The sequence below is a fragment of the Saccopteryx bilineata genome, chromosome 5 (genome assembly GCF_036850765.1).
Source record: "Saccopteryx bilineata isolate mSacBil1 chromosome 5, mSacBil1_pri_phased_curated, whole genome shotgun sequence".
Classification (NCBI taxonomy): domain Eukaryota; kingdom Metazoa; phylum Chordata; class Mammalia; order Chiroptera; family Emballonuridae; genus Saccopteryx; species Saccopteryx bilineata.
The window spans coordinates 198,365-225,476 of NC_089494.1; the positions used below are offsets into that span (position 1 = coordinate 198,365).

General features: G+C 55.2%; 1 protein-coding gene across 6 annotated transcripts; it reads right to left on the reverse strand.

Annotated features, from left to right (window-relative positions):
- D2HGDH (D-2-hydroxyglutarate dehydrogenase) lies at positions 1–26,852 on the reverse strand. Of its 6 annotated transcripts, none has more exons than XM_066233825.1 (10): positions 25,799–26,017; positions 24,185–24,552; positions 19,428–19,485; positions 17,295–17,434; positions 16,360–16,553; positions 14,786–14,954; positions 12,539–12,682; positions 11,052–11,194; positions 9,130–9,295; positions 1–1,406 (listed from the first exon to the last, which is right to left on the reverse strand). In XM_066233825.1, exons 2-10 carry the CDS (start codon positions 24,540–24,542, stop codon positions 1,147–1,149), a joined length of 1,632 nt encoding a protein of 543 aa, XP_066089922.1. In that variant the 5' UTR covers positions 24,543–24,552; positions 25,799–26,017; the 3' UTR covers positions 1–1,146. The 6 variants fall into 6 exon arrangements, with proteins under 6 accessions (XP_066089922.1, XP_066089917.1, XP_066089920.1 ...); XM_066233820.1 differs by lacking the exon at positions 25,799–26,017 and adding an exon at positions 26,751–26,852 and having other exon boundaries at positions 2–1,406; XM_066233823.1 differs by lacking the exon at positions 25,799–26,017 and adding an exon at positions 26,798–26,815 and having other exon boundaries at positions 2–1,406.
- Between the last annotated feature and the right edge of the window lie 260 nt (positions 26,853–27,112).

Consider the following 27,112-nt stretch of genomic DNA (forward strand, 5'->3'; position numbering starts at 1 on the left):
GAAAATGCCTCGACATTCTTAGCCTATTAATACTTCACATATTATTTTAATTCTCCAAAATAAACTTGCTTAGTCATGAATCTATTATTAAACTCATTACAAATACGAACAGATCCACCTCTGACAGCTTTGGGACAGGGTCTAGGGAGGGGGCCAGCCACCCCAAAGGTGGTCAGGCCCGGGCCACTCTGGCGGCCCCAATGTCCAGGTGCACAGGGAGTACTGCACCTGGGTCCTTCACCGTGGGCCTTTATGAGATAATGTTTCTAGTAACAGGAGTGCCCTGATTGTTTTTGCTGGAAGTTCATGGCAGCCAGAGAGAAAATGTGCCCCACCTCCCAGACTAGCTCCACAGCCCAGGAACTGCCACGGGGCCACTGGTCAACAGGGACAACCCGAGTGTCAAATGTCTGGGGAAGCGGGGACACAGGAGGGTTGGATGTTGTACACACACGTATTCCTGTGGGGGCTTCACTGAGGGACGGCTGACCTACGTGGACTCACCCCAGCAAGTCACCTAGTGCAAGAAACAGGTGTCTGGGCTGACACTTGGGGGGAATGACACCATCCAGGGCCCAGCAGTCACCCGTCCCGTCAACCATAAAGCGCCTGGTAAGCCAGGCTGTGATGGTCAGAGCCCTGGGAGGGACAGATGCTCTGGGCTGCTCACATGGAGTTCATCACTGCTGCCCGGGCTGCAGGGCTCACACCACCCAGGGTGGGGGTGGGGGGTCAGGGGGACCCCCATGCCCCTCCCAGGACTGCGGCCCACAAGGTGGAACCAGGGGCCACAAGCAGGGCAGGTGCTACCTGCTCTACTTCTGAGTGGGCAGGACTGCTCGCCCCAGCCTGCACTGGAAGGAGGCCCTGCTCCCCACTTGCAGAGATGGGAAGTGTCCACCAAAAGGCCGGGCAGAGTAGATGGGGCAGTACCAGGCAGCTTTCTCCTTTCCACTCACACAGTGGAACCCATAGAGCCACCAGAGGGACCCTGCCCGAGAGTGACCACGGTCCACAGAGCCAGTTCCCAGCCCCTCCATCCAGGGGCTCCATGAGCAGAGCCAAGCCCACACCAGCTCTGGGGCCCATCCCAACGGACAAAAACACGACTGGACCAAGGCTACTCTCGCTGACCCAGATGCCCCTTCAGGCCTGAGCGGGTAGGGTCTTATAGGGATTCAAGATGCCCTTGGGGTCCAGGAGGGTCTTGAGCTGCCGCATGAGCAGCAGGGCCTCGGGCGGCTTGCTGTAGCCCAGGACGCTGCGCTTCTTGAAGCCGACGCCGTGCTCAGCACTGACGCTGCCCTGCTGCCCGGCCGTCCACTCGTACACGTAGGGCTCCAGGTCGCCCAGCAGTGCTGCGCTGAAGGCCTCCGCCGTCACGTTGAGGTGCAGGTTTCCATCCCCTGGAGGGACGGGGACCCACACATCAGGCTGGGCAGGACTCCTGAGAGCCCTCCCCTCCACCCTGACGCCCCTCCCCTCCTAGAAAGCCCCGTCCTGCCCTCTGTCTGGTTTCAGTACTTCAAGCCACTGGCCACTGATCTGAAGTGACAGAAACAGCTTCTGGGGGCCACACTTCTCTCTCCAGTTCTCTCTCAGCCGCCCCTCACTCCACAGGCTCAACTCCCTCCAGGGGCTCCTGACTGAGAGTGACCACCAGGACTTGACCCACTGAGAGCCATGGGTTCTGACCACAGTGACGGCTGCCAACAGACTCATGGCTCCAGCTGTGCCCAGGATGGCCCATCACCCCAGAGGCCCCTCACAGACACCATAGGGGCCTTCCCTACCCCCAGGACACCTCCTCTTGAGATCACCCAGCCCACATCCACTGCAAACAAAGTCCTGGCTCCCCAGCCGTCTTCTCTCAGGTCCATTTGGCCCCTGCTGCCCTCTGGCCTTCAGGCTCCCTTACTGAGATCTCCAGGGCCCTGGCTTTCCAGAAGTGTCCAAACACACACTGGGCTGGCCCTGGTGACAGCCAGGCTCACCCCACGCATGTACCCGCTCTCTGGGTCCCAAAGCAATGACGAGAGACAGAGATTCACTCAAGTCAGTGAGACCAGTGAGCTGGGTGGGGCTGTGAGCTCGCTGAACCCTGGCTGGAGAAAGCCCAGGGTGTGCCTGCACCCAGCAGGGAAACAGGTGGTGGACGAAGTTGCCACTGACCGGGGCCTGGTGGGGGTCTGGGGGGTAGGAATCGTGCTGGCCCTGGGAGACTGGGAAGTACACCCAGGCAGTCTGGGTGTGATTAGCACACGAAGCCAGCATGGGAGCCAGAGCAGACATGCAGAGAAGAGGCCCCACACCCAGAGCCAGCAGTCAGGAAGGTGGAGGGTCTGAGCAGATGGTGAGTCAGCCCAGTGAGGACTGCTGCCCACCTAGAGGGGCTGGGAGCCTCAGAGGCCAGTGGAAAGCGCTCCCGAGGCTGGAACAAACACAGCAAACCTGGGGCAACATGGAGGGCGAGGAGGGGCAGGCCTGGGGCCTGCACCACAGTGACCGTGTGGTTCTTACACCGCCTCCTCCATCTGGGCCTTTCAAATGTGGGCGTGTCACAGCGACCCCTCCACGCAAAAGTAGCCCTCACTGACACACTCAGGGAAAAGGCATCTAAAAATGCGACCAAGAGCTTTGCCCAGGGAAGTGCGTGTGGGAGAAGAGACCCATCTCCACCAATACCTGGATGCTCGTGTCAACCCGCCGCAAAGCTGCAGGCAGGATGCACCCTACCTGGCGCCCAGACACTGAGCTCAGGCTGGGGGACACAGGTCTGCACTCCACCCTCCTCATCCCCTGCACAAACAAGCAAATCACCTTCCACCCAGGCCTCAAATAGTTCCGACAGGGAAAAGATACATGAGCCCAGGCCACACATGAGCAAGGACAGCAGAATCCAACCACAAAGCCTCGATATACTGTCACGTCCAGAAACAGAATATAAATGTTGCATATGTTTAAAGAAATGAGATAAAAAACAAAATACGGGCCAGGCAAAGTTTTTAAATGGCCAAGCCAATGTTTTGGAAATAAAAGGTGTGATTGCCAAAGCAGACAACTCAATGAACAGGTTTGTAACAGGACATCACACACAGCCGAGGGAGCGTGCGACCTGGGAGACGAGCAAGGTGGCCACGTGCAGCAGAGGCCACAGGCCTGGACCACAGGGGCCAGCGACTCACGCCTGGGCTGCGGTTGCCGCTGGAAACGGAGATGGGGAAAAACAGCCTCTGAAGACACAATGGCAGGCCCCAGGCAGGACACGCAGCCACCCAGATGGATCACCAGGCAGTCATCTGAGCCCTTCTGTTGCCTGCGTCCCCCTAAAGCAGTGGTGGTCAACCTGGTCCCTACCGCCCACTAGGGGGCGTTCCAGCTTTCATGGTGGGCAGTAGCGAAGCAAAGTATAAATAAAAAGATAGATTTAACTATAGTAAGTTGTTTTATAAAGATTTATTCTGCCAAATTTAGCAAAAATCCAACATAAAGTACTTGGTAAGTAATTATTATTATATGCTTTAACTTGCTGTAACTCTGCTTTATAAATTTTATAAAGTAAAGTGACTTCCCTACTTTATAAATCACCATGACTGTGGAACTGGTGGGCGGTTAGAAAATGTTACTACTAACATAGATACAGAAGTGGGCGGCAGGTGTAAGAAGATTGACTCCCCCTGCCCTCAAGGATGAGATCCAGGCAGAGGCTGTGAAACCAGACAAAGCAGGACAAGAGGTGCTGCGGGTACAGACCCACACTGACCCAGGAGTGACAGCAACAGCGTGGCCACACGGGCTGAAGCACGACCAAACCAAGATACACCCAGAAACACTGTGAGCAGGTGGAGAAACACTGTGAGCAGGTGGAGAAACACTGTGAGCAGGTGGAGAAACACTGTAGCAGGTGGAGAAACACTGTGAGCAGGTGGAGAAACACTGTAGCAGGTGGAGATCACAATCTCGGCTGCAGGGTCCTCAAGTCCTTGCACGCGGACCAGCTGGGCTCCGCAGACAAAGGGAACCAGCAGGATGTGTGCAGACAGAGAGATGGAGGGGTGGGGAGGGGCCAGGGACAAGGAGGAGGGTTTATTTTAAGGAACCGGCTCACACAATTCCGGGGACTGGCAAATCCGAAATCTGCAGGGTAGAGCAGCAGGCTGTAGATCAAGGGGGGTGCTGATGTTGCAGCTTGAGCGTGAAGGCTGTCAGGAGCCAGAAGTCCCTCCTGTTATAGGATCTCAGTCTTTTTTCTCTTAAGGCCTCAAGTGACTGGACGAGACCCACCCACGTTATGAAGGACAATCTGCTTTGCTCAAAGTCTCCTGAATTAAATGCTCATCCCACCTAAAAAATACCTTCCCAGCGACATATAGACTGGTGTTGTTTGACCAAACATCTGGCAACACAGCCCAGCCAAGCTGACACATAACGTGGCCCTCCTGCACTGTGTGGAGGGGCTAATGACCCTGCTTAACCTCAAACCCTGCTCAGCTAAGAACACTGGCTCTGCGTCCGGGCCACCCAAGTAATTATTATTATATGCATGTACATTATATGCAAGGAGCAGATATACATGTACAATTCCCTACTTGGTAAATGGAAAAACCTTAAATGAGAAAAAAACATCAACCAAAAGAAGGCTGAATTAGAGAAAGGGAAATAGGGAAGCAATGACAGACCCAGAGAAAGCCAGAGCAGGGTGAACTGGGCCAAACCAGTGAGAGTGAGACACGTGACTATTATATCGAGGCAGCAGACCCGCCCCAAGAGGCCACTTTGGTATAAGCAGTATCTCAGCGGCAGGCAACTGAGGAGCAGCAGAAGAAAAGCCGTCTGGCCCCTCTTTCACCTAATGCAGGACGTCCGTGTAAAGGTCTCCCCATCCCTCCCTCTAAAAGGAAAGACAGAGACAGTCGTCAGAAATGCTGGGCCCTGGGCCCTGGCCGGTTGGCTCAGTGGTAGAGCCTCAGCCTGGCGTGTAGAAGTCCCAGGTTCGATTTCCGGCCAGGGCACACAGGAGAAGCGCCCATCTGCTTCTCCACCCCTCCCCCTCTCCTTCTTCTCTGTCTCTCTCTTCCCCTCCCACAGCCGAGGCTCCATTGGAGCAAAGATGGCCCAGGCGCTGGGGATGGCTCCTTGGCTTCTGCCCCAGGCACTAGAGTGGCTCTGGTCGCAACAGAGAGACGCCCCAGAGGGGCAGAGCATCGCCCCCTGGTGGGCAGAGCGTCGCTCCTGGTGGGCATGCCGGGTGGATCCCGGTCGGGCGCATGCGGGAGTCTGTCTGACTGTCTCTCCCCGTTTCCAGCTTCAGAAAAATACAAAAAAAAAAAAATTTAAAGACAATGACTGGCATCCCTGGCCAGTTAGCTCAGTTGGTTAGAGCATCTTTCCAAAACACCGGGATTGTGGGTTTGATCCCCAGTGAGGGCACATACAGTAAGCAACCAATGAATGCATAAATATGTGGAACAGTCTGACCAGGTGGTGGCGCAGTGGATATAGTGTCAGACTGGGATGTGGAGGACTCAGGTTCAAGACCCTGAGGACCCCAGCTTGAGAGCGGGCTCATCTGGTTTGAGCAAAGTTCACCAGCTTGAGCCTAAGGTCGCTGGCTCAAGCAAGGGGTCACTTGGTCTAGTATAGCTCCCTGGTCAAGGCACATATGAGAAAGCAATAATAAACAACTAAGGTGCTCCAGCAAAGAATTGATGCTTCTCATCTCTCTCCCTTCCTGTCTCTGTCCTTATCTGTCCCTCTCTCTGACTCTCTCAGTCTCTGCCACAAAAATAAATAAATAAATGGAACAAATTAATGTTTCTACCTCTCTCTTTCTCTAAAATCAATCAATAAATTTTAAAAACAGAAAAAGACAATGACTGCCAAACAATGAAGAAACCTCAGCTCTGTGCTGTCTTCTAGGCACACGTCTAAATCACAGATAGAAATGGCTGGAAATCACAGGAAGAAAACCATAGGGCCCTGGCTGGACAGCTCGACCGGCAGAGTGTCATTCCAGATCACAGAGGCTGCCGGCTCGATCCCTGGTCAGGGCACACACAGGAACAGATTGATGTTCTGCTTTTTCTATCTCTCTCCTTTCCTCTCTCACTAAAATCAATTAAAAAAGAAAGTTAAAAAAGAAAGAAAGAAAAAACAGTATGTAAGGCAAACACCAAATAGAGGAAAACTAACGTCCTGTGTAACATCAAGCAAAGGAAGCTGCAAGACTAAAGAAACTAGAGATGAAAAGCCTCGCTGACCCGAATGAAACAGCAGTCCCCACCTCCTGTCTTCAGCACTGGCAGGCCCCCAGCTGAGACGCTGGTGCTGCGACCCGGGACTGGCATTGTCTGCACAGCCAACAGGAAGTGGCGGGTCGGACACAACGTGAGCCACTCTCTGCGGGACCTGTGCACACACGGGCTCCAGGCTTCCAGAGAGTAGTTGTCCTGAGAAGTCACCACTGTTACAGAGTCAGACCGCACGGGGCCTGCTGGGCCGCTGACTGGTGACACTGGCCCGTATGACATAGGCCTCATGTGCCATGTCATATGTTTGCAAATTCAAAAACACATTTCTGCCCTGGCCGGTTGGCTCAGTGGTAGAGCATCGGCCTGGTGTGCAGAAGTCCAGGGTTCGATTCCCGGCCAGGGCACACAGGAGAAGTGCCCATCTGCTTCTCCACCCCTCCCCCTCTCCTTCCTCTCTCTCTCTCTCTTCCCCTCCCGCAGCCGAGGCTCCACTGGAGCAAAGATGGCCCGGGCGCTGGGGATGGCTCCTTGGCCTCTGCCCCAGGCGCTGGAGTGGCTCTGGTCTCAACAAAGCAATGCCCTGGAGGGGCAGAGCATCGCCCCCTGGTGGGCGTGCCGGGTGGATCCCGGTCAGGCGCATGCGGGAGTCTGTCTGACTGTCTCTCCCCGTTTCCAGCTTCAGAAAATTACAAAAAAAAATCCCACATTTCTACCTAACTCATGCCCAACACAAATAGACCAAAGAGAGGACGATGGAGATGAGAAAATATTTAGAGTTAAAAATAACGAAAGTGCCATCAAATCTGTGGAGGGGGGGATGAGGAATAGAGCAAAAGGACCAAAAATAACCTCAGGGATTGGACATCTGTGCAGCTGTTGTGGTGGGGAGAGGGGACAGTGGGAGGGGGAGGGGACAGGGGGATAAATGGTGACGGACGAAGACTTGGGGGGTGAACACACAATGTGGTGTACAGAGGTGTGCTGTAGAGTTGGGCACCTGACATCTGTATAATTATGTTAACCACTGTCACCCCAATAAAAAGAAACTGTGGGACCTCCACACAAACGCAGGGCCCCCCTTGCTGAGGTAAAAGCTCTCAGGCACCAGCCCCAGAACCACTGAGCTGAAGGTGCCCTCCGGCCGGCCACTCCTGGGCGTGGGGCTGAGGTTAGGGCTGCAGAAGGGCAGGGGGCTGAGGTCAGGGCTGCAGAAGGGCAGCGCAGGGTCATGGCAGCAGCAAAGAGGCCGGGAGACAGAGTCCAAGCAAGTAGGCTACAAGCATCTCACACAGAGATGCTCCGCCCGCCCCACTGAAGCCCCCAGGGAAGTCATGCTTTGTTTACGATGACACCTGGACCCAGAGCCACTGGGACTGAGTAGTAGCTACTGTCCTGGCTGGGGCATGGCCCAGAGCATGCAGGGTCTCACAAGGTAATAAACAAAGATACTATTTAAAACAACAACTAGGGATCAGTTAAGCTGAAACTTGGAGGAAAATGGAAACACCTAAGTTAGAAAAGAAGAAAACCTGAAAACCAATGAGCTGAGTACTTCATTCATAAAGTCACAAAAGCAACAGAATAAACTGAAAAATGGAGAAGAAAACAAAATAATAAACGTAGGGACAGAAAAGAAGGAACTAGAAAACGAACATTCTGGAGAAAGGACTAACAAAGCAAGCGCTGATTCTCTGGAGAGACTGCAACGTTGGGACTACAGAGGGCCACCTGCCGAGTGTGACAGCAGGTAAGGGAACAAGACAACACTGTAAACAACGTTACATCGATATATCTGAAATTCTAGTAGAAATGGACAAATTCTTAGAAAGAGAAACTGCGGTGACCAGCTCAGAAGCAAGGCTGGACCAGCCTGCACAAGTTAGACACGGGGCCGCAGTCAGCTCCACACAGCTTCCGCCCCTGATCTGCACTGGCAGGTTCCCCACACGCGAGGAGGAGGAAGCTCCACCGAGCGAGCACAGACCCCAGAGACAGGTAGAGGGCACCCAACATCAGTGGGGACAGCAGCAAAGACCCTGGTGGGGCAGCACCATCCACAGACTAAAAATGTCCCACTCAGAATCAGATCAATGGGGTCAAACAAGACACAGGAAGGTCATGGTCAAGCAGGGCTCAGGCCCGGAATACAGCACGTCAGACACAGGAGGGTCTCGTGTCATTTGCTCCCTGACTGTTATAGGACAAGCACCTGGTCATCTCAAAGCACCTACAAACCCAGCACTCACTCCTGATTTCAGATGGAGCGCCCTCAGGCCCCTGTGACCACGATGGTGTCCCTGGCGGAGGTCCAGGCTGGGGTCAGTGTCCCCAGAGGACTCGCCTGTCTGGAGGCTGCCCTCTCGCTGGTGGCCCTGCCCCACCGCGGTCTTGGGGGAAGAGCCTCAGCAGCCTCGCATCACTCCCTTTCTGGTACTGGCCTCGAGGACTGTCCCCTGCATGGTCCTCCCACGCTGCGTCCAAACCATGCCCGCCCTGACCTCCTCCCCAAACGCTAGGGTTGTGTGTCCCCATGGAGGTTGTTTGAGGAACAGAATTATTCCCTTTCAATGAAGCTGAAGTTACTGGTCCTCCCTGACTCAAAGTCCCACAGACCAGCCTGTGCTGTCCCCTAACTCGGGTCAGGGCTGCCCTCGTGGGGGCCCCCAGCCCATGTGGGACAGTGTGATTCCAGTGCAGTGGGGTCTCAGACTAGAGGCTCCCATGCCCAGTGCCCTTTCTCCAAACACCCGAAGGACTCAGGAAACTCAGCACCCTCCTGGAATGCTCCCCCAAGCCAGGTTTTACTGGCCCAGTTCAGGGCATGGACATGGTGCTAGCTAGCCCCTGGTTAAACATCTAGACCACTGGCTCTGCTTACCCAGGTGGCCATAGCCCACCACATGCTTGGCCCGCGGGCCGAGGCGGGCACGCACATCAGTCACGAGGTCGTAGAGCCTGTCCACAGGCAGGGAGATGTCATACTTGTACACGTAGCCGTCCCGGCTCAGAGCCTCCGTGATCCTCTCCCGCAGGGCCCACAGCGCCTGGTGGGTGGAAGAAACAGGCCAAGTCAACACCTGACAGCAATGGCCATTAGAGTGGCAGCTGCTCTGGGAGTGATGCTGCCCTGTGTTGTGGCAGGAAGAGTCCACCCCGACCGGTGCCAGGCTCACCCCAGGACAACACCGAATGCCAGCGATGGAGGTAGTGAGGGCCCCCTCTGGACGGGGACAGGCAATGACGGAGGGCACTCAGGCACACCCTGTGTCCCTGTAGGGGATATGCGGGATGCAGGGCACGGGTGGGACAGGGGTGCTAGTGGCTGGAGCAGGGACAGTGGGGGGTGAGCAGTCTTGGAATGGGAATGGGGGGTTTGTTACAACAGTGCTCTTGCACACAAACCCAGCTGTGGTTCCCTGGTTTGGGTTAACAGTCTCTGTGGACATGTGAAACCCTCGTGAGGGAGCAGAGACAGTGTGCCATGCCACCATGAGATGCCACCATGAGCCCCACTGTCCCACATGGGCCTTGTCCTCACCCCACGTGCCCCACCATCTCAGGAAACATCAAGCAAAATCTCTACAAGGTAAGGTGCTCCTTTTGTTGTTAACATGAGCATAGTGCCATGAGCACCCCTAAAAATAACAGGTGCCCCCAATTCCCTCATTGATTTTACAGCCCCGAGGGTCACTCCATGCCCCAGTCATCAGCAGGTCCTAGTGGTGGAGCCCTTCACACACCCAGAGCTCAGCAATGTTACCACACCACTGCACGAGCCGCGGGGACCCCAACTCGCTTGCTGCATGGCTGAACTGCGCACCCTGCTGCCCGCAGGCTCCCCGCGCCTCCATCCACGTCAGTCACACGCTCCTGACCCCAGACGGGCTCTCCCAGCCCACCCCTCCTGGGCCTGCTGCACAGGCCTCCTGGGGTGCTCCCCATCCTTCCTTCACTCAGTGCCCTTCACGGGTGCCACCCCAACCTCTACCCCTGGCCACCTCCCTACCTGGACGCCCCCCAGACCTCTGCCTATCGGGGAGGGAAGCCAATGCCTCCCCCCCCAATGCATGACCAGACCTCTGGGCACCACTGTCTGAGAGCAGGACTGGGGAGCCAGCAGCCCAACAGGCCAGGACCAGTGCACTCCTGCCTCCCCTCAAGAGGACCTCGGCTGCCCTGTGCGGGAGGTCCCCACCCAGGTTCACGTGACCCGCCCAGCCCATGAGCTCTGCAGAGGCCTGGAGCACAGAGGTGTCCCCTCTGGGTCCTGCTCTGCTTTCTCTTTATAGAGCCATGAAGTCGATAACCAACCACAGAGACATTCTGCTCCTCCACACCCACCTGGGCCCGTCCTGCCACTGTCCCCACACACTTCCTGCCCCCTGCTGGCCACTCTCCACACTGCAGCTCAGGAACCATGGGGGAGATGGGTGTCAAAGGCCTGTGATGGTGATGTGGCTCCCTTGCCCCGGGACCCCACCTCCTTCCTTTGGGCTCAGAGGCCAAGTCCTTCTTGGTGCCTCGTCATCCTCAGGACAACATCTCACCCCCTTGAATGGCTAAGCATAGCGCTAACCCTCCCACAGCCCACACAGCTCTCTCAGCCCGTTTAAAACACTGAAAAAATGATCTGGGCACCAGGAGTGTGCTTGCAAAGAAGTTCTTCTGTCAAAGCTGGGTCATCTGCTCATGTCCAGCCAGAACCCACATTCACAGCCGACACAAGGCCTTTCACACGGCCCAGATGAGCCAGGCTGGGCCAAGGCCAGGGGAGGCGGGGGCGTCAAATAGCACACACACCTTGACTTTCCTCTGGTCAGTGGCCACAGTCCCGTCGGTCACCAGGCCAGAGCCCAGTGTGCGCTCCAGGAAGCTGCTCAGCTTCTCAGTGTCATGCTCCGCTCTGGAACCCGAGGTCTCAACCAGGACATAGAACGGACTTTCTGGAGGGGCAGAAAGCAGGGTGGGCAGGGCCAGAGGCGGTCAAGGCGAGCTAGGACAGTCCTGGGCCAGTGCGCTACACTACTCTGATGGCTGTCCTGGTGCCAATGGGGCCCCAGGCAGCCCACAGAGCAGGAGCTCTCTGCTAATGCTTTATTTCAGATGGTTTAAAAACAGATCTTTCACTGTGACAAACCACACTCGCTGGAAATACAGAAACAACCCAGGTGACACTGTGGAGCCCTCATTGATGGCCTGGATGACCCAGGGGTAACTCAGGCTGCAGGAGGCCACTCTTACCAAACCCCAGGAGGCCCACTATCCGCTCAAGCCTCCCATCTGCCCAGGGGTCCTCCATCTTTCCAATGGCTGCATATGTGTCTTCTTTGCCACTAGACACTTACATTCCTACTGTATACTAAATGTAGCATCTCAACAGAAAGTTAGAGCATAGTCTGACTGGTGGCTCAGTGGATAGAAGGTTGACCTGGGATGCTGAGGTCCCAGGTTTGAAACCCTGAGGTTGCCAGCTTGAGTGTGGGGTTGACATGATTCCTTGGTCGCTGGCTTGAGCCCCCTGGTCAAGGCACATATGAGAAGCAATCAATAAACAACTAAAGTGAGGTAACTACAAGTTGATGCTTCTCATCTCTCCCTTCCTCTCCCCTACCCTGTCTCTCAACAAAAAGAAAAAGAGAGAAAAAAAAAAGAAAAAGAGAGAGAGGAGGATGAGACACATGGTCTCTCTGGTCACCATGTTGAGGACATGGTAAGAAGGTGGCCACCTGCACACCAGGGAGTAGGGCACACCTCAAACCAACCCTGATGGCACCTTGACCATGGGCTTCCAGCCTCCAGACCCTGAGATAAATTTACTTTGAGCCAACCCACCTGTGGATCTTACGAGGGCAGCTAAGACGAGGACTCAGGAGGAGAACCACCAAGACCTCAGCTGGATATTCTTAACCTCTAGCTCATGATGCAAACTGCCAATCAACACCCCGAGTGCCCCCAGCAGGGACTGGGGCCTGGGGGCTGCCCTTGCTATTTGCTCACTGAGGTGAGAAGGTGGCCGTGTCACGGGATGCCGTGTCTCTCGGCTGTGGAGCCAGGACAGCATCCCTGATGAGTGCACTTGGACGACGGTGTTCAGTAAACTAATGGAGGGCACATTTACAATGAATGTAAATGACAATTCCATGCTCATCCAATCCTGGTGACACAACACTACAGCAGTGCCGACATCTCCTTGCTGCCCCCTTGTGCGCAGGACGAAGGCCTGACAGCCTGAGCCACCCCGTGCGGCGGAGAGCTTCAAGGGACTGGGCGGCGGGCAGGGACAGTACCTTGCACGGGGCTGGCGAGGAGGAGGTGGTGCCTGACCAGCTGCATGCACTCGTCGTCCATGAACTCGTACGCCGACAGGATCTCGCCCAGCATCCCCTTGCAGGTGCTGAACGTCTGCACAACCTCAGCGAAGCCTGGGCAACCTGCACGGGGCACAGCGCCTCAGGCACACGTGGCCCGGAGTCTCGCCCAGGGCCCCCTCCCCTTTCAGGCCCCGACCTGACTCCCAGCCAGCTAGTGAGGTGGCCTTGCGAGTGGCAGAAGCACTGCCGATCAAACCTGACCTGTGACTGCACAGTGTCCACCTGGAGTGCTGGGGTCCCAGTTCAAAGCCCCGGGCTGGCCCAGTCAAGACACATACAAGAAGCAACTACTAGGAGTTGATGCTTCCCACTCCCCCTCCCCCCTCTAAAATCAATAAAATCTTCAAAAAGAAAAAATAAATAAAAGAGGCACTGCCAATCAAAACACCACTGGTCAGCCAACAACTGCACCGTGGGCATCAAAGACAAGGACAGAGCGGGCTCACTGAGGTGCCCACAGAGCACAGCGGCGGGGAAACAAGGGGGCACTTGGGAAGGCGTGCTGAGCCACACACGGCCCCTCTGGAGACGGCCTACTTGTACTTCTCTTACTAGAGCAGCACGCTGCTCAGGTTCTCACCGTTCCTCAACAACTCAGTCAACACACGTTGTGGAGCATGGAGAGGTCACTGTGGCGCCCCAGGGCAGGGGAGGCTGACTGTCCAGCAGCCGAAGGCAGAAGGGATGCAGTGGACTGCTGCAGTTGGGAGGGGCCAGGACACCCAGTGGTGGGGAGGGGTCAGGCATCAAAAGGTCATGGAGATGTTGGGAACAGTGTCCCGGAAAGAAGAGGCCTGAGGAAGCCTGCTATGCGTCTCCAAGGAACAGGTGGCCCCACAGCCGAACGCGGCTGCTCAGAAGGCTCAGCTGCATGCGGACCACAAGGGGAGCATTAGTGAACTACACAGGTTGGGAGAAGCAGTCCGGAATGCAACATAGACAGTGAAAGAGACAGAGGGGGTGGAAGAGGGTGAGACAGGAGGGCAAGCAAACACTGCCGTGCGTGTTCAATCACAGCCACACAGGGGGAGTGGTGACACTGGAACCAACAAGACTCCGGGCCAGGGAGACCCAGAGAAATGTTCTGACACTCGACGTGCTGAAAACCACGAGAGACCAAAGGAGACGAGGAAATCTGTAAAGTACCCAAAGAAAGCGAGAGACAGAGCCCTTCAGAGCACCCGAGGAGGCCGCCCAAGCTGGAGCACTTCCGACAGGCGGGGGAAACGAGTGCCTGCCTGAACCAGCACACCCAGCGATCGTGTCTCTGCAGAGTGAGCGTGACCCACAGGCACTGCAGACAAGCCGCAGGTGAGAACTCATCACCAGCGGGCGTCCCCACAGGAGGGCTCGAGGGGGTGTCTGAAGGAGCCAGCGGAAGTCCTGACGACAAAGGCACGAGGACGAAGGAAAGTGGCACGTTTATAAAATGACAGTGATTGTGATCTGAGAGAGGAAGACAAGCAGGATCAAGATTCACGACAAGAACAGGGAGGTCTGGAGGGGAAGAAACCACTAACGTCCTCACGACCCTGACTCCCCGCAGGAAGACAGTGATGGGACTGACTGCACCAGCAAGTTAGGGGCCAGCGGAAGCTTCCAGAAGACTGGCGGTTTGCATCCCTTCTGACCGAGGGTAGGAGGAAGCAGGTGACACACCTACTCAATGGGAGAAAGGCAGAAAAGGAAGTGGTCCCAGGTGAAGGGCGGGAACTGAAGGACGCAGGTGTAAGGTCACAGTTAAAGTCAGCTGTGCAGGGCGGTGGGTGCTGAGGGCTTTCCCACGGGGAAACATCACGTGTGCATTTGCTGGGGTTCGAGGGAGGACATCCGTTTGTCCTCATGAGTGTGCAAATCACTCCACACAATGCCAAATCACTTGACCTAATGCCAAATGACATTATTTCCCACAGAATCCTAGGTATACACTCCTTGAATAACAAAGCGGGTGAGAGGGCTGAGGAAGCCCAGTTTTTAGAGAACAAAGTTGTTCTGTCCAGAACCCACAGGCTTGAATCCAGGCTCCAAGGTCAGGTCCTGGATCCCTCTGGAAAGAGTGAGAAGCCAGGAGAAACGGGCCAGGCTGTGGGGCCCCTTCCATCCCCTCCCCTGCACTGTGGCAGGGCGGCAAGGAGAGCCAGGCTCCTGGCAGCAGGAACCTACCGAGGAAGGCCACGTTCACGGCCCTGGGCTTGGGTGGACACAAGATGGACACAGCGGTAATGACCCCCAGGGTGCCCTCCGACCCAATGAAGAGCTGCTTAAGGTCATAGCCAGTGTTGTCCTTCCGCAGGGAGGTAAGGCAGTTTAGGACGGTGCCGTCAGCAAGCACCTGGTGAGGGAAAAGAGAAATGACATTCTTGCAGTGGCCCCCCCCAGGAATGCAGAGGGCCCAGGGCAGGGCCTGAATCCACCCAATCAAGCTTAAGGAAAGACCCCCCACCCCCCGTGGAGTGAAATCCCCCTCAACCATGACTGTAAGCTGCGGGGCACAGTTCTCAGGGGAAGCTGGCCTGAAGCAGGGCCTACACCTGGGGGGTGGAGCAGGACACTCCTCATAAACATGATAAAGTGACTTATAGTAGAAATAACATGCAGCGGAGAACAAAGCTACTGGAACTTGGTGCATTAGAGGACGGAAGTCCCGCCCTGACCAGTTGGCTCAGTGGTAGAGCATTGGCCTGGCGTGCAGAAGTCCCGGGTTCGATTCCCGGCCAGGGCACACAGGAGAGGCGCCCATTTGCTTCTCCACCCCTCCCCCTCTCCTTCCTCTCTGTCTCTCTCTTCCCCTCCCGCAGCCGAGGCTACATTGGAGCAAAGATGGCCCGGGCGCTGGGGATGGCTCCATGGCCTCTGCCCCAGGCGCTAGAGTGGCTCTGGTCGCAACAGAGTGACGCCCCAGAGGGGCAGAGCATCGCCCCCTGGTGGGTAGAGCGTCGCCCCTGGTGGGCGTGCCAGGTGGATCCCGGTCAGGCGCATGCGGGAGTCTGTCTGACTGTCTCTCCTGTTTCCAGCTTCAGAAAAATACAAAAAAAAAAAAAAAAAAAAGAAGAAGACGGAAGTCCCATGCACAGTTTTATGTCTGTTCCATCCTTGGGTAACAAGACAGAAGGCTCCATGCCTTAGGAAACCATGGTGCACGCAACAGAGTCAATGAGGGTTCAGGAAAAGGGCCTCCAATGCCCCTGGAGGGGCAGGAAGTGATGGTGTGACTAATGGCCAACAGAACCTCGCTCCAACTCTACACAGAGCCCACCTGAAAGCCACTGGTGAAACGTACTGGGTTGTGGGAACCCGCTCAAGGGGAAGGGTGCTTAGAGCACCACACATGGACCCGGAAGTCATGGGCCCAGCAGCAGTCTCCCGGGAAGCCAGAGCATGGCCTCCCTGAGTGGGTGCTGTGTGTAACCCACCCGTCCTGGCAAGACTGGGGCCAGACCAAGGTAGGACAATGGGAATCCGATCACCTGTGCCACTGCGACCTGAGGGCAGCCCGGGCACCACCCCAGTGTCCACACACCTGTGGGCCTGCGCAGAGGACTGAACCCTAACCTGGAGGCACAAGGTAGGACTGAGAGCCGAGCCCGACAGGCCCACTCAGAGGCCTCGTGAGCACACTGATGGCTGGAACAGGCTGTGAGCCACACCCTGTGACTGGGACGGGGACACAGGAAGCCAGGCTGCCGTCCTTGGAAGTGGGGCCGCACGTGGACACAGAGCAGTGGCTCCCAGCTCACCACTTCCAGGCCCAGGACGGTCCCGTGCAGTGAGCCGTATCTCAGGAACCGCAGGCCGCCTGCGTTGGTGGCCAGGTTCCCCCCGATGTGGCAGCTGCCCTTCGCCCCCAGGTCCAGGGGCATGATGAAGTCCCGCTCCTCCACGTACCGGCTCAGCTCCTCCAGGACGCACCCTGCCTGGCAAACCAGGATCCCTGCCAAGCAAGCACAGCTACCACAGCGCCCTTGGCTCAGGGTGGCTCAGGCAGGGCCTGCAGTGCAAACCTTCCCCCAAACAAGGAGCAGCCACCTCGGGGCCCTGCCCAGACCCAGGAAAGGAACACATGCCCCATCCCTCCACAAGAGGTTATCTCTGTGAGTACCATGAAAAAGAGGAAAACTGGTAAGGCAAAAAACGAGAAGAAACAAGCACACGCGCACACACACACACACACACACACGCACGTGCATGCTTATGGAAGGAAGCAGAAAAGAGGGTTGCTGTAAGGCACTGGTTCTCAACAGGGGGTACCCCCCCAGTGCACACATGACAGTCTGGAGACATTTTGGGTTGGGGGTGCTGCTGGTGGCCAAGTGGGTGGATGCCAGGAATGCTGCTCCACACCCTACAGGGGCCAGGTGTCCACACCACAGAAAATGATCGGCCCAGAAGTCCAGCTCAAGAAGCCAACACCATGATGCTGCCGCCCCCGAGTAGAGAGCCCTTTCACACTTATGGGGTCTCATACGCCCAAAACGTGGTCATGGCCAGAAACTGTCAGAGCCCAAAGGAGGCCACAGCGACAGCCCCTGCCCTTGACCTCAAGCCCACAACGTAAGTTACTAAGTGGCCAACTAAACAACACCCACCGTGAGGACATGCTCAGAGGGCCCAGGTCCCCCACCGCCCAGCCCCGGCAGCTGACGAGGTGGCCCCGACAGGCAGCCCGGCTCACCAGACACGCTGTGGAAGCTGATGACCTGGTCCATGAGGGCAGTAGACAGGATGACCTCATCAAAGACAGGGACACTGCCTCCCACCAGGCCTGTGTTGCCCCCCTGGGGGTTCACAGCCAGGTTCCTCTCATGACAGTACCTGGAACAAGCACAGGAGGGGTGCCAGGCCACACTTCCCCACCCCATGCCACTGCCCGGTGGGACACACTCTGGGCCAATGCCTGGCTGTGAGGGCAACGATGGCGATCAAGGGCCTGATAGGTAAGAATTTAGAGAAATGGGTGTGCCCACACCTGGGAAGTATTGTGTCACATGCATCAAAGAAACCCACCCTTCGAGGTGCCAGCCTCCAGAGATAGATTCTGAGAGCACACGGAAGCATAATGTACAATAATGTGGAACTAGAGACCACCCTGGTGTGATCTGGCAACTTCAGGGAACTATGAATTATACGGCACTTGTGGGTGGGGCACCTTTCTTGGGTCAAAAATGGCAAAGAAGCCCTGGACGGGTAGCTCAGTTGGTTAGAGCGTCATCCTGATAAGCCAAAGTTGAAGTCAGAGCACATACGAGAATCCAGCAATGAGTGCATAAGTGGAACAACAAATCTATGTTTCTTTCTCTTTCTTGCTCTTTCTACAATCAATAAGTAAATTTTAAAAAATAAATAAGAGCCTGACCAGGCGGTGGTGCAATGGATAGAGTGTCATTCTGGGACGTGGAGGACCCAGGTTCAAGACCCCAAGGACGCCAGCTTGAGTATGAGTTTAGCTTGAGCTAAAGCTCACCAGCTTGGACACAAGGTCGCTGGCTTGAGCAAGGGGTTACTCAGTCTGCTGAAGGCCCATGGTCAAGGCACATATGAGAGAGCAATCAATGAACAACTAAATTGCCACAACAACAAAAAAATGATGCTTCTCATCTCTCTCCCTTCCTGTCATCTATCCCTATCTATCCCTCTCTCTGACTCTCTGAATGAATAAATGAACGAATAAAAAGTATATTTTAAAATAAATAAATAAATAAGAAAATGACTCGGAGAAATAATTCACACGAAGAAACAAACATGGATTTGAGAGAGAGAGAAAGAGGTGGGGTGGGATAAAGTATCAATTCATACTTGCATCACTTTAGTTGTTCAGATTGCTTCTCATACATGCTTTGACTGGGGGCTCAAGCAAGTGACCTTGATCCCACACTCAACATGATCCCACACTCAAGCCAGTGACCTCAAGGTTTTGAACCTGGGGCCTAAGTGTCCCAGGTTGACACTCTAGCCACTGCACCACCACCAGTCAGGCTATATTTGCCAAATGGAAAGAAAAAAAAAGACAACGTCTTAGATACAATTTGATAATATTTAAAACCACCCACATGCAGAAAAAATACTAACGTAACAAACCAAATGTCATCAGTAGTTATCTTCAGAGGTGAAAATAGCGGTTGCTTTTGCATTTTTTTCTTTATGGTTTTCTAATTTTCCTATAATAAACATGATAGTTTACTGATATAAAAAAAATCAAGGCCCTGGCCGGTTGGCTCAGCGGTAGAGCGTCGGCCTAGCGTGCGGAGGACCCGGGTTCGATTCCGGCCAGGGCACACAGGAGAAGCGCCCATTTGCTTCTCCACCCCTCCGCCGCGCTTTCCTCTCTGTCTCTCTCCTCCCCTCCCGCAGCCGAGGCTCCATTGGAGCAAAGATGGCCCGGGCGCTGGGGATGGCTCTGTGGCCTCTGCCTCAGGCGCTAGAGTGGCTCTGGTCGCAACATGGCGACGCCCAGGATGGGCAGAGCATCGCCCCCTGGTGGGCAGAGCGTCGCCCCTGGTGGGCGTGCCGGGTGGATCCCGGTCGGGCGCATGCGGGAGTCTGTCTGACTGTCTCTCCCTGTTTCCAGCTTCAGAAAAATGAAAAAAAAAAAAAAAAAAAAAAAAAAAATCAAGAAATGTATATTTTTTTTCAAAAAGGTCCATTTCCTTGGAATCTGCAGCCAAGCCATGCCAGGCCCAGCGCCCAAGGTTTCAAGGTTCAGGGCTTGGCCCTGCACGGCTGCTGGCTTCCTGGGGCCGACATCTGTGTCTCTGTCTTCCTGAGGAAACTACTCAGGAACCACGGATGGGCACACAGGGCTCCTTACCTGAGGATGTGAGACACCTCCCGCGATGTCCGGGGCTTCAGCAGCACCTTGCTACAGCCTAAGACAGAAAAGCCCATTCCACACGGTGAGGGGACCTTCCGGGTCTTTGCTCTGGAGTAAAAGGTGGTTCTTCAACACCAGTTTCTCCTAACTCTGTGAACTGACCTGCACTAGTCACCTGCAAACCTCAAGGACAAGAGCGGTTAATCTACACACTGGAAGGAGGCGGAGGTGCCAGCAGAGGGCACTGAATGCAGTAATGGTGAGGGTGGATGGGGGGGATACCTCCCAGGATTCTCCACTGAGAGTTATCTCCTGGGCAGATTTGACACTAGGTAGATACTCTGTTGCTCCTAGTTCACCCATGAAATCAGCAGCTGATTTTCTTGCCCCCAGCAGTTCTTAGGATGGTTGCCAAATGGTAATTTTTACCCATCTTCCACTGATTAGCTGACCTGTACTGTAAGGAGGGGCCTTCCTTCTCTCCTGTGTATTCAGCTATCTAAGCATATCAATGTGGGCTCATGGGTTCTTCTTTCATTCACTGGGTTACAATTCTTTGCTGTCATCATTTGAGGTCCTGAAGTGGTTGGTGGGAGCCCCCAAACTAGTCTTTTGGCATCCTTAATCACTGCGTCCCTTCTGCACCTCTGTTTTGTTGAAAGAACTCTGAGTAAGTGAGCAGAGGCTGCAGGGGCAAGAGGAGTACCCAGCACATGTCTGTCATTCACTCTTTATGGAGTTGTGAGAGATTGGGTTGTAGTGTTTGTTTGTTTTGTTTGTTTGGGCTTTTTTTAGAGCAAGAGAAGGGAGACAGAGAGAAAGAGAGAAAGAGAAACATGCATTTATTGTTCCACTTATTTATGCATTCAGTGGTTGATTCTTGCGTGTACCCTGAACAGGGATCAAACCAGAAACCTTGGTGTATTGGGACAAAACTCTAATCAACTGAGCTACCTGGTCAGGGCAAAGCTGTAGTGTTTATTTTTGTTTGTTTGTTTTGACAGAGACAGGGAGAGTCAGAGAGAGGGACAGCTAGGGACAGACAGACAGGAAGGGAGAGAGATGAGAAGCATCAATCTTCACTGCGGCACTTTAGTTGTTCATTGTTTGCTTTCTCATATGTGCTTTGACGTGGGGGGGGGAGCTACAGCAGAGTGAGTGACCCCTTGCTCAAGCCAGCAACCTTGGGCTCAAGCCAGTGACCTTGGGCTTCAAGCCAGTGACTTTTGGGCTCAAGCCAGCAACCATGGGGTCATGTCTAGGATCCCATGCTCAAGCCAGCGACCCCATGCTCAAGCCAACAACCTCAGGGTTTCGAACCTGGGTCCTCAGTGTCCCAGTCCGACACTCTATCCACTGCGCCACCGCCTGGTCAGGCAAGGCTGGAATTTTTAAGCTTACTTTTTTTTTTTACTCTGAAAACGATCTTTCATTTGTTTTTCATCAAATAACCATGTTTGCCAGGGGCTGGCTGTTTGGCACTGTCCAGGGACCTTGGTCACCAACGAGGTTCCTGCAGTTTAACTCACTCACTGCAGGGTTCTCAATATTTGAGTGCCCTCCCTGAGTACTGGGCCCTGGCACAGGCTAAGAGAATGAGAACAGATAAATCGCATGCTCTCATGAAGTTTACCTTCTGATGGAAGAGAGGAGAAGAAAATGAAAGGTCTGATATACTCACAGTGGGAACCCACAACGAGAACAGAGCACAAACGAGAGAAAATCATCAGACAACTCAGGAAACTGAAGCAAAGTAGTGTCTGAGGCCGGGCTGCCAGCCAGTGAGAGGCAGAGAGAAAAGAGCCCCACAGGGTCAGAGCACAGCCCACTCAATGCCTCCCCCAACTCTGAACACCTGCGCATGCTCTGGGGGCCTGTCTCTGTGGGTGAACTGCCTTCAATTCCTGCACATTCCGCATCCTGCCCACCACCTGCAGCTGCCCCGTCTGGGTTTTGTGAGGGACAGTCCATAAACTGCAAGCACCCCCATCACGGTTCCAAGTGCCCCACCCCCAGAGGAGTGCGGTTGCCCAGTTGCACTCCTGGGCTCTGGAGCAGCTGTTTCACCAGAGCATGAGATCTGTCTGGAAGCCCTGGGAAGCAGCTGCTCCAGAGTCCAGGAGTGCAACTGGGCTAGCACAAGGCTCACAAAGCCATCGAGTCCCTGATGGTCCTGCCCCCTTGCTCTCTGACCTCCTCCCTTCTCCACCCACTCCCGCCCTACAGGCTCCTCAAACACACCAAGTGCATCCCTGCTCAGAGGCTTTGCACTGGCTGTTCCTGCTCTAGGAATGCCCTTCCAGACAGCTCCCCATTTTGCAGTCCATTTGCCCACAGCCACCAGCCTGCAGTGACAAGCCAAGACTGGGACCTGGCGTGGCTGAGTCTGGGGAGGGCACTGCCCTCTCCTGACTCCAGGTTGTCACACATGAGCCCACAGGACCTGTGCTGGGCGGCAGCTCTTGACAGGACAGCGTTGCTCGATGGGGTCCTTGCTCGGTGGGCAGAGTGGGGCTCCTGGGCACTGCTGGCACTGAAAAACTGTCCAGGGACCTCCAAAGTCATCAGCCTCTCTGCAGGGAAGAGCTGCCTCTGTTCCTAAACCCGCACCCCAACTCTACTTGCCAAGACCTCACTTTGGTTTGGAATCCCAAAGACAGCACAGCGCTCACCGAGTCCACAGCTCAGCACACCCCTCGACTGTTCATTTGTCATCCCACGAGCGCCGGATCCAGGCCCAGCCTGAGGATCTGCACGCCCAGCCTGTCCTGGAGTTACAGGATTTTTTTGTTTGTTTATTAAATTTTTTAAAAATTGATTTTAGGAAGAGAGAAGAAGGGAGAGAAAGAGACAGGAACACTGGTCTGTTCCTGTATGTGCCCTGACCAGGGATTGAACTGGTAACCTCTGTGCTTCAGAGTGAAGCTCTAACCAACAGAGCTATCCGGCCAGGGAGGCATTACAGGTTTAAATACATCCTTTTGTTGTGAACTGCTCATCTTCTAGCTCTCCTTAATACTACAGCAAAAATGTGGTTTCTTTAATTATATTAGTGGACAGGTTATATTATCTCCAAAGTCATTTCAGGAGAAAACACAGGGCATTACACAATCTGTTATCAGAAAGGCTTGCTGGACCTAGGAGGCTAAGACCCACCCAGTTGGTGCATAGACTTGAGGAAGGGACCGGATGGGTGTGGTGAGAGGAGAAACTAGGGGGCAGCTAAACCAGGAACCCTGCATCTTGCCCTAGGGAGCTGTGGTGGGGAGAATAAGGCCCCCCAAAAGTACCTCCACACCCTACACTCAGAACTTGGAATGTGACCTGTTTTGGATAAAGGGTCTTTAAAGATAGGCCCTGGCCGGTTGGCTCAGTGGTAGAGTGTCAGCCTGGCGTGTGGAAGTCCCGGGTTCGATTCCCGGCCAGGGCACACAGGAGAGGCGTCCATCTGCTTCTCCACCCCTCCCCCTCTCCTTCCTCTCTGTCTCTCTCTTCCCCTCCTGCAGCCGAGGCTCTATTGGAGCAAAGTTGGCCCGGGTGCTGAGGATGGCTCTATGGCCTCTGCCTCAGGCGCTAGAATGGCTCTGGTTGCAACAGAGCAATGCCCCAGATGGGCAGAGCATCGCCCCCTGGTCAGCATGCCAGGTGGATCCCAGTCGGGCGCATGCGGGAGTCTGTCTGACGGCCTCCCCGTTTCCAACTTCAGAAAAATACAAAAAAAAAAAGATGTAAGTTAAGGATCTTGAGATGAGGTCATCATGTATTAGACTGGCTGTAAATCCAATCACAGCTGTCCTTACAAGAGAAAGGAAGGGGAAGTTGAGACACACAAGGGGATGTGGACGAAAAAAAGGATTCTATTTGGGAAAGTGACCTCCCAGGGTGATCTGATCATAAATCCCTGCTGGGCAGGTCATGGTGGGCAGTCACACTCCAGACCTATAACTTCTTTAGTAAAAGGTTTGTCTTTGCTTTAAACAAGCGCTGCCCATTGTTCTTGTGCATCTATGTCAACACACTTTTGAAGTGAGTATAACCACCCACAAGTGAGCACAGAATCTATGTCGTTAACCACCCTGTCCTCCAATCCCACCTTGCTTTCTCCCAGCTCCATATAATCCTCATTATGGTCTCTCCTTAATTTCAAATGCAGAATTATTCTCTTCTGAAGCATATATTTTGCTCCCTAGCATATGTCATCAGTTTGGCTCAAATAAACTCATAAAAATTCTCTACAGGTGCCCTGGCCAGATAAGCTCGGCTGATTATTGTCCCGAAGCGCAGAGGTTGCCAGTTCAATCTCTGGTCAAGGCACACACAGGAACAGCTCAACGTTCCTGTTTCTCTCTTTCTTCCTCTCTCTCTATTATCAATAAAAAAAATTTCTACAGATTTGGACCTTTCCTATGTCCCATTTGATGACAGGGAAAGATTGGAGTGATGTTGTTATAAGCCAAGGGTCCCCAGACGTTGGGAGAAGGGCCGTCCCCTGCAGCCTCTGGAGGGAGGACAGCCCTGGGACACCTGGATCTCAGACTTGTTGCCCTCAGAACCGACAGAATCAACTTCTGTTCTCTTAAGCCCCACTGTGAGAGGAAGCCCCTTAGAAGCAGCCAGGGGACTGCCTTGTCCTCCAATTTGAAGGTGCCATGTACCACCAATAAACTTCTGTAAATTCTGTCCTCAGAGCACTTTAACGTCACCAATGTGCAGCTTCTCCTGGGCACAGAAAGGTGTGTGGGGCCCTTGCTCACCTCGCATGGTTCTCAGCCAGTCCACGTTGGAAGCCTCCATTTCCTCAGGGTCTGTGATGACCCTCCCAGGGACAATGCGCTCAAAGGCAGCCAGGTCTTCCTCAGACACCACAGAGAAGGGCAGCCGCTGCACAGGGTAGCGCTTGCAGGTCAGCGCCACCTCAGGGGCCCGGGAGGACGTGGAGGAACTGCCTCTGCGAACCAGGGGGCTGGGGCCTGCAGCCCCAGGAGGGCAGCCCCACGATGGGGGTCTGGACTGCCCCACCCACGTCTTCTGCTGCATGGAGACTCCAGGAGTGCAGGCCACTCGCCACCGGAAGAGCCAGGCAGGCCACCTGGGCACTAGATGAGGCACCATAGCTCTTGCTCTAAAAAAACAAGTGACAGGACCTGTAACCCGGGAAAGCTAGGAGCTGTGAAAAGCAAGTAACTGCCCAAGGAAGAGCGGAAGTGGGGAAGGTGGGAAACAGGCTAGGTGGAGGAGATGGGACAGGAGGCCATGCTGGGAGGCTCTGCCCTTGCTCCTGTGCAGGGTGTAGTGCCCCTGCAGGAACCTCCTTCTGAGAACTCACTGAGCTGTACTCCCGGCTCTGCCCTCCCGTGGGGTTCATCTTTATGAGCCCTCATCCTTCAGGACAAAGCCAAGATTCAAAGTGTTCAAAGGAAAGGGACAGATGCCACTAAATTGAACACTTAAAGGTGGCTAAATGGGCCTGACCTGTGGTGGCACAGTGGGTAAAATGTTGACCTGGAACACTGAGGTTGCCAGTGGGAAACCCAGAGCTTCCCTGGTCATGGCACATACCAGAAGCAACAGAAGCAGCTACTACTACAAGTTGATGCTTCATGCCCCCCATCTCTAAAATCAATAAAGAAAACCTTTTTTAAAAAACAGCTAAAGGGTAAACTTTATGTTTTACGTATATGTTAACCACAAGTTTAAAAGGTACAGAATCATCGCTGGCAAGGTAACTCGGTTGCTTAGAGCATGAACCCGATACACCAAGGTTGCGGGTACGAGAATCAAAATAATGCATAAGTAAATGGAACAAACAGATGTCTGTCTCTCTCGAAATTCAATCAGTTAATGAAAAACTATTTTAAAGCGCAGAATCAAAGAAAGGAGGGATGAGGGAGCTTCTGTGGCTGCCCACGTGGTGGAGGCGGGTTCGCACACGGATCCCGCCAGTGTGACAGGTGACAGGCGGACACCTCCCCTCCCCTGGCGCTCAGACGACTCGGTGCGACCTCGGGAGAGGACCCGCCGCGCCACCACGGGGCCCGGCGGTAGACGGGCGCAGGACCGCCCGGCACCCGCATAGTAGGGGCCGCGCGCGTCAGGGCACCCGACCGGGACGAGGGCCGGCGGGACCGCGCGGGCCCAGCAGGTGTCGCCCGCCGGCAGGTCGCGGAGCGCGCGCAGGCCCGTCCCGCGAGAACCGTCGGGCGCGCGCGGACGGAGTGGTCACGTGACGGACGCAGCCCGCACGGGGTAGGCTTCGTCGACAGGCCCGGCGCTCGCTGCCCCGGGCTTCTGACCACAGCTGCCGCTCCGCCCCGCAGCCCGCGGCCCCTCCACTCAAACCCACAGCGGCTGCGCGCGCGCGCCCTCACGTCCGCGTCCTCGTCCCGGCTGCAGGGGCGGTCGCCCTCCTCAGGCCACCAGAGCCAGAGTGGGCAGGGCGGACAGGACCGAGCCTGCGCACTGCCGCCCTCCCGGCCACGCCTCCCACGAGGCCCGCCCCCGACGCCGCCGGCCCCGCCTCTCCCCGTAGACCCCGCCCCCTATCTTCCAGTCCGGAAGGCGGGCCCCCTGTGGCCGGGCGCGCAGCAGTGTCCACAGTTCCCACTGCGGGCACCTCCGGCCTCTACCAGCGTCCCGCACCGCTCAGCAGGGGTCTCGGCACACCCTCTCACCACCTCCCCGAGGGCTGGCCGCACTGTGTTCTCCCCGACGGCCCTCCTCCTGCCGCGGGTCCCCGGGGAGCACCGAACCCTAGCCCCCGCTGTGGCCAAAGGGCAGACATCCCTGCGGATCGGGTGTGTTTTGCAGTCGGAACCCGAGCTAGTTCCTAAAGCTGCCTGTCAAGCTGCGGGAACATTATCCTCAACAGAGGCTCTGCCCTGGGACTCGAGTGGAGGGACCGCCGAGGGGACCGGCTGCGGGAGGTCGCTGCGGCTTTCCTGCTCCAGCCGCTCCAGGTTCCCGCCCTCGGGGAGACGCAGCAGCCGAGAAGCACCCTCACCCGGACTTCTGAGTCCCAGCTCCACGAGGCACTCCCTCCCTGAGCGCCGGAGGCACCAGCCAGATAACACCTACTGCCCCATCAGCTGTGCAGCCAGCCTCAGAGCAAGTCCTAATCAGTCCCCTCCCTGCCTGCTGCCAGGTGCGGATACTCTGGCTTCCTCCCTTGCTTGCTCGCCCCCGCCAGGCTTAGGGGTGGTAACTGCTTCCTGCACTTGTGGTGCCCTTGGCCGTCCAGTTAAGTACCCTAAATTAAACTGTTACAGTAAAACGTGGCTTCCACTTTCCTGACACAGTTCCTGGTTCCAGAATAGGGTTCACCTCCAAACCTCTGGCTCCCATGGGTCCTCCTGAGGCATCTCCAGTACCTATCTGTTCAGCTAGCTCTGTGTGTCTTCCATAAAGCAGATGGCAGGGATACTTAACTCTGTGCCATGTCCCGGTGATAAGGGGCTGTGGCCACATGACTACAGACAGCAAGAGTGTTCACTGAACTCTGACTCAACACTAAGGTGCACCAACAGCTTTGCCAAGTGGAACAGATGGGTCCTTGCCAGACCACTGGCTGTTTGCCCAGTGCCAAGAGTGTGCCCATATGCTCTGGTAACAATGCTGCAGCTGGAGTCCTCACCTGACTCCATCTTTGTACTACATTCCCAGAGGTAAGTTGGGGGGTATTAAGT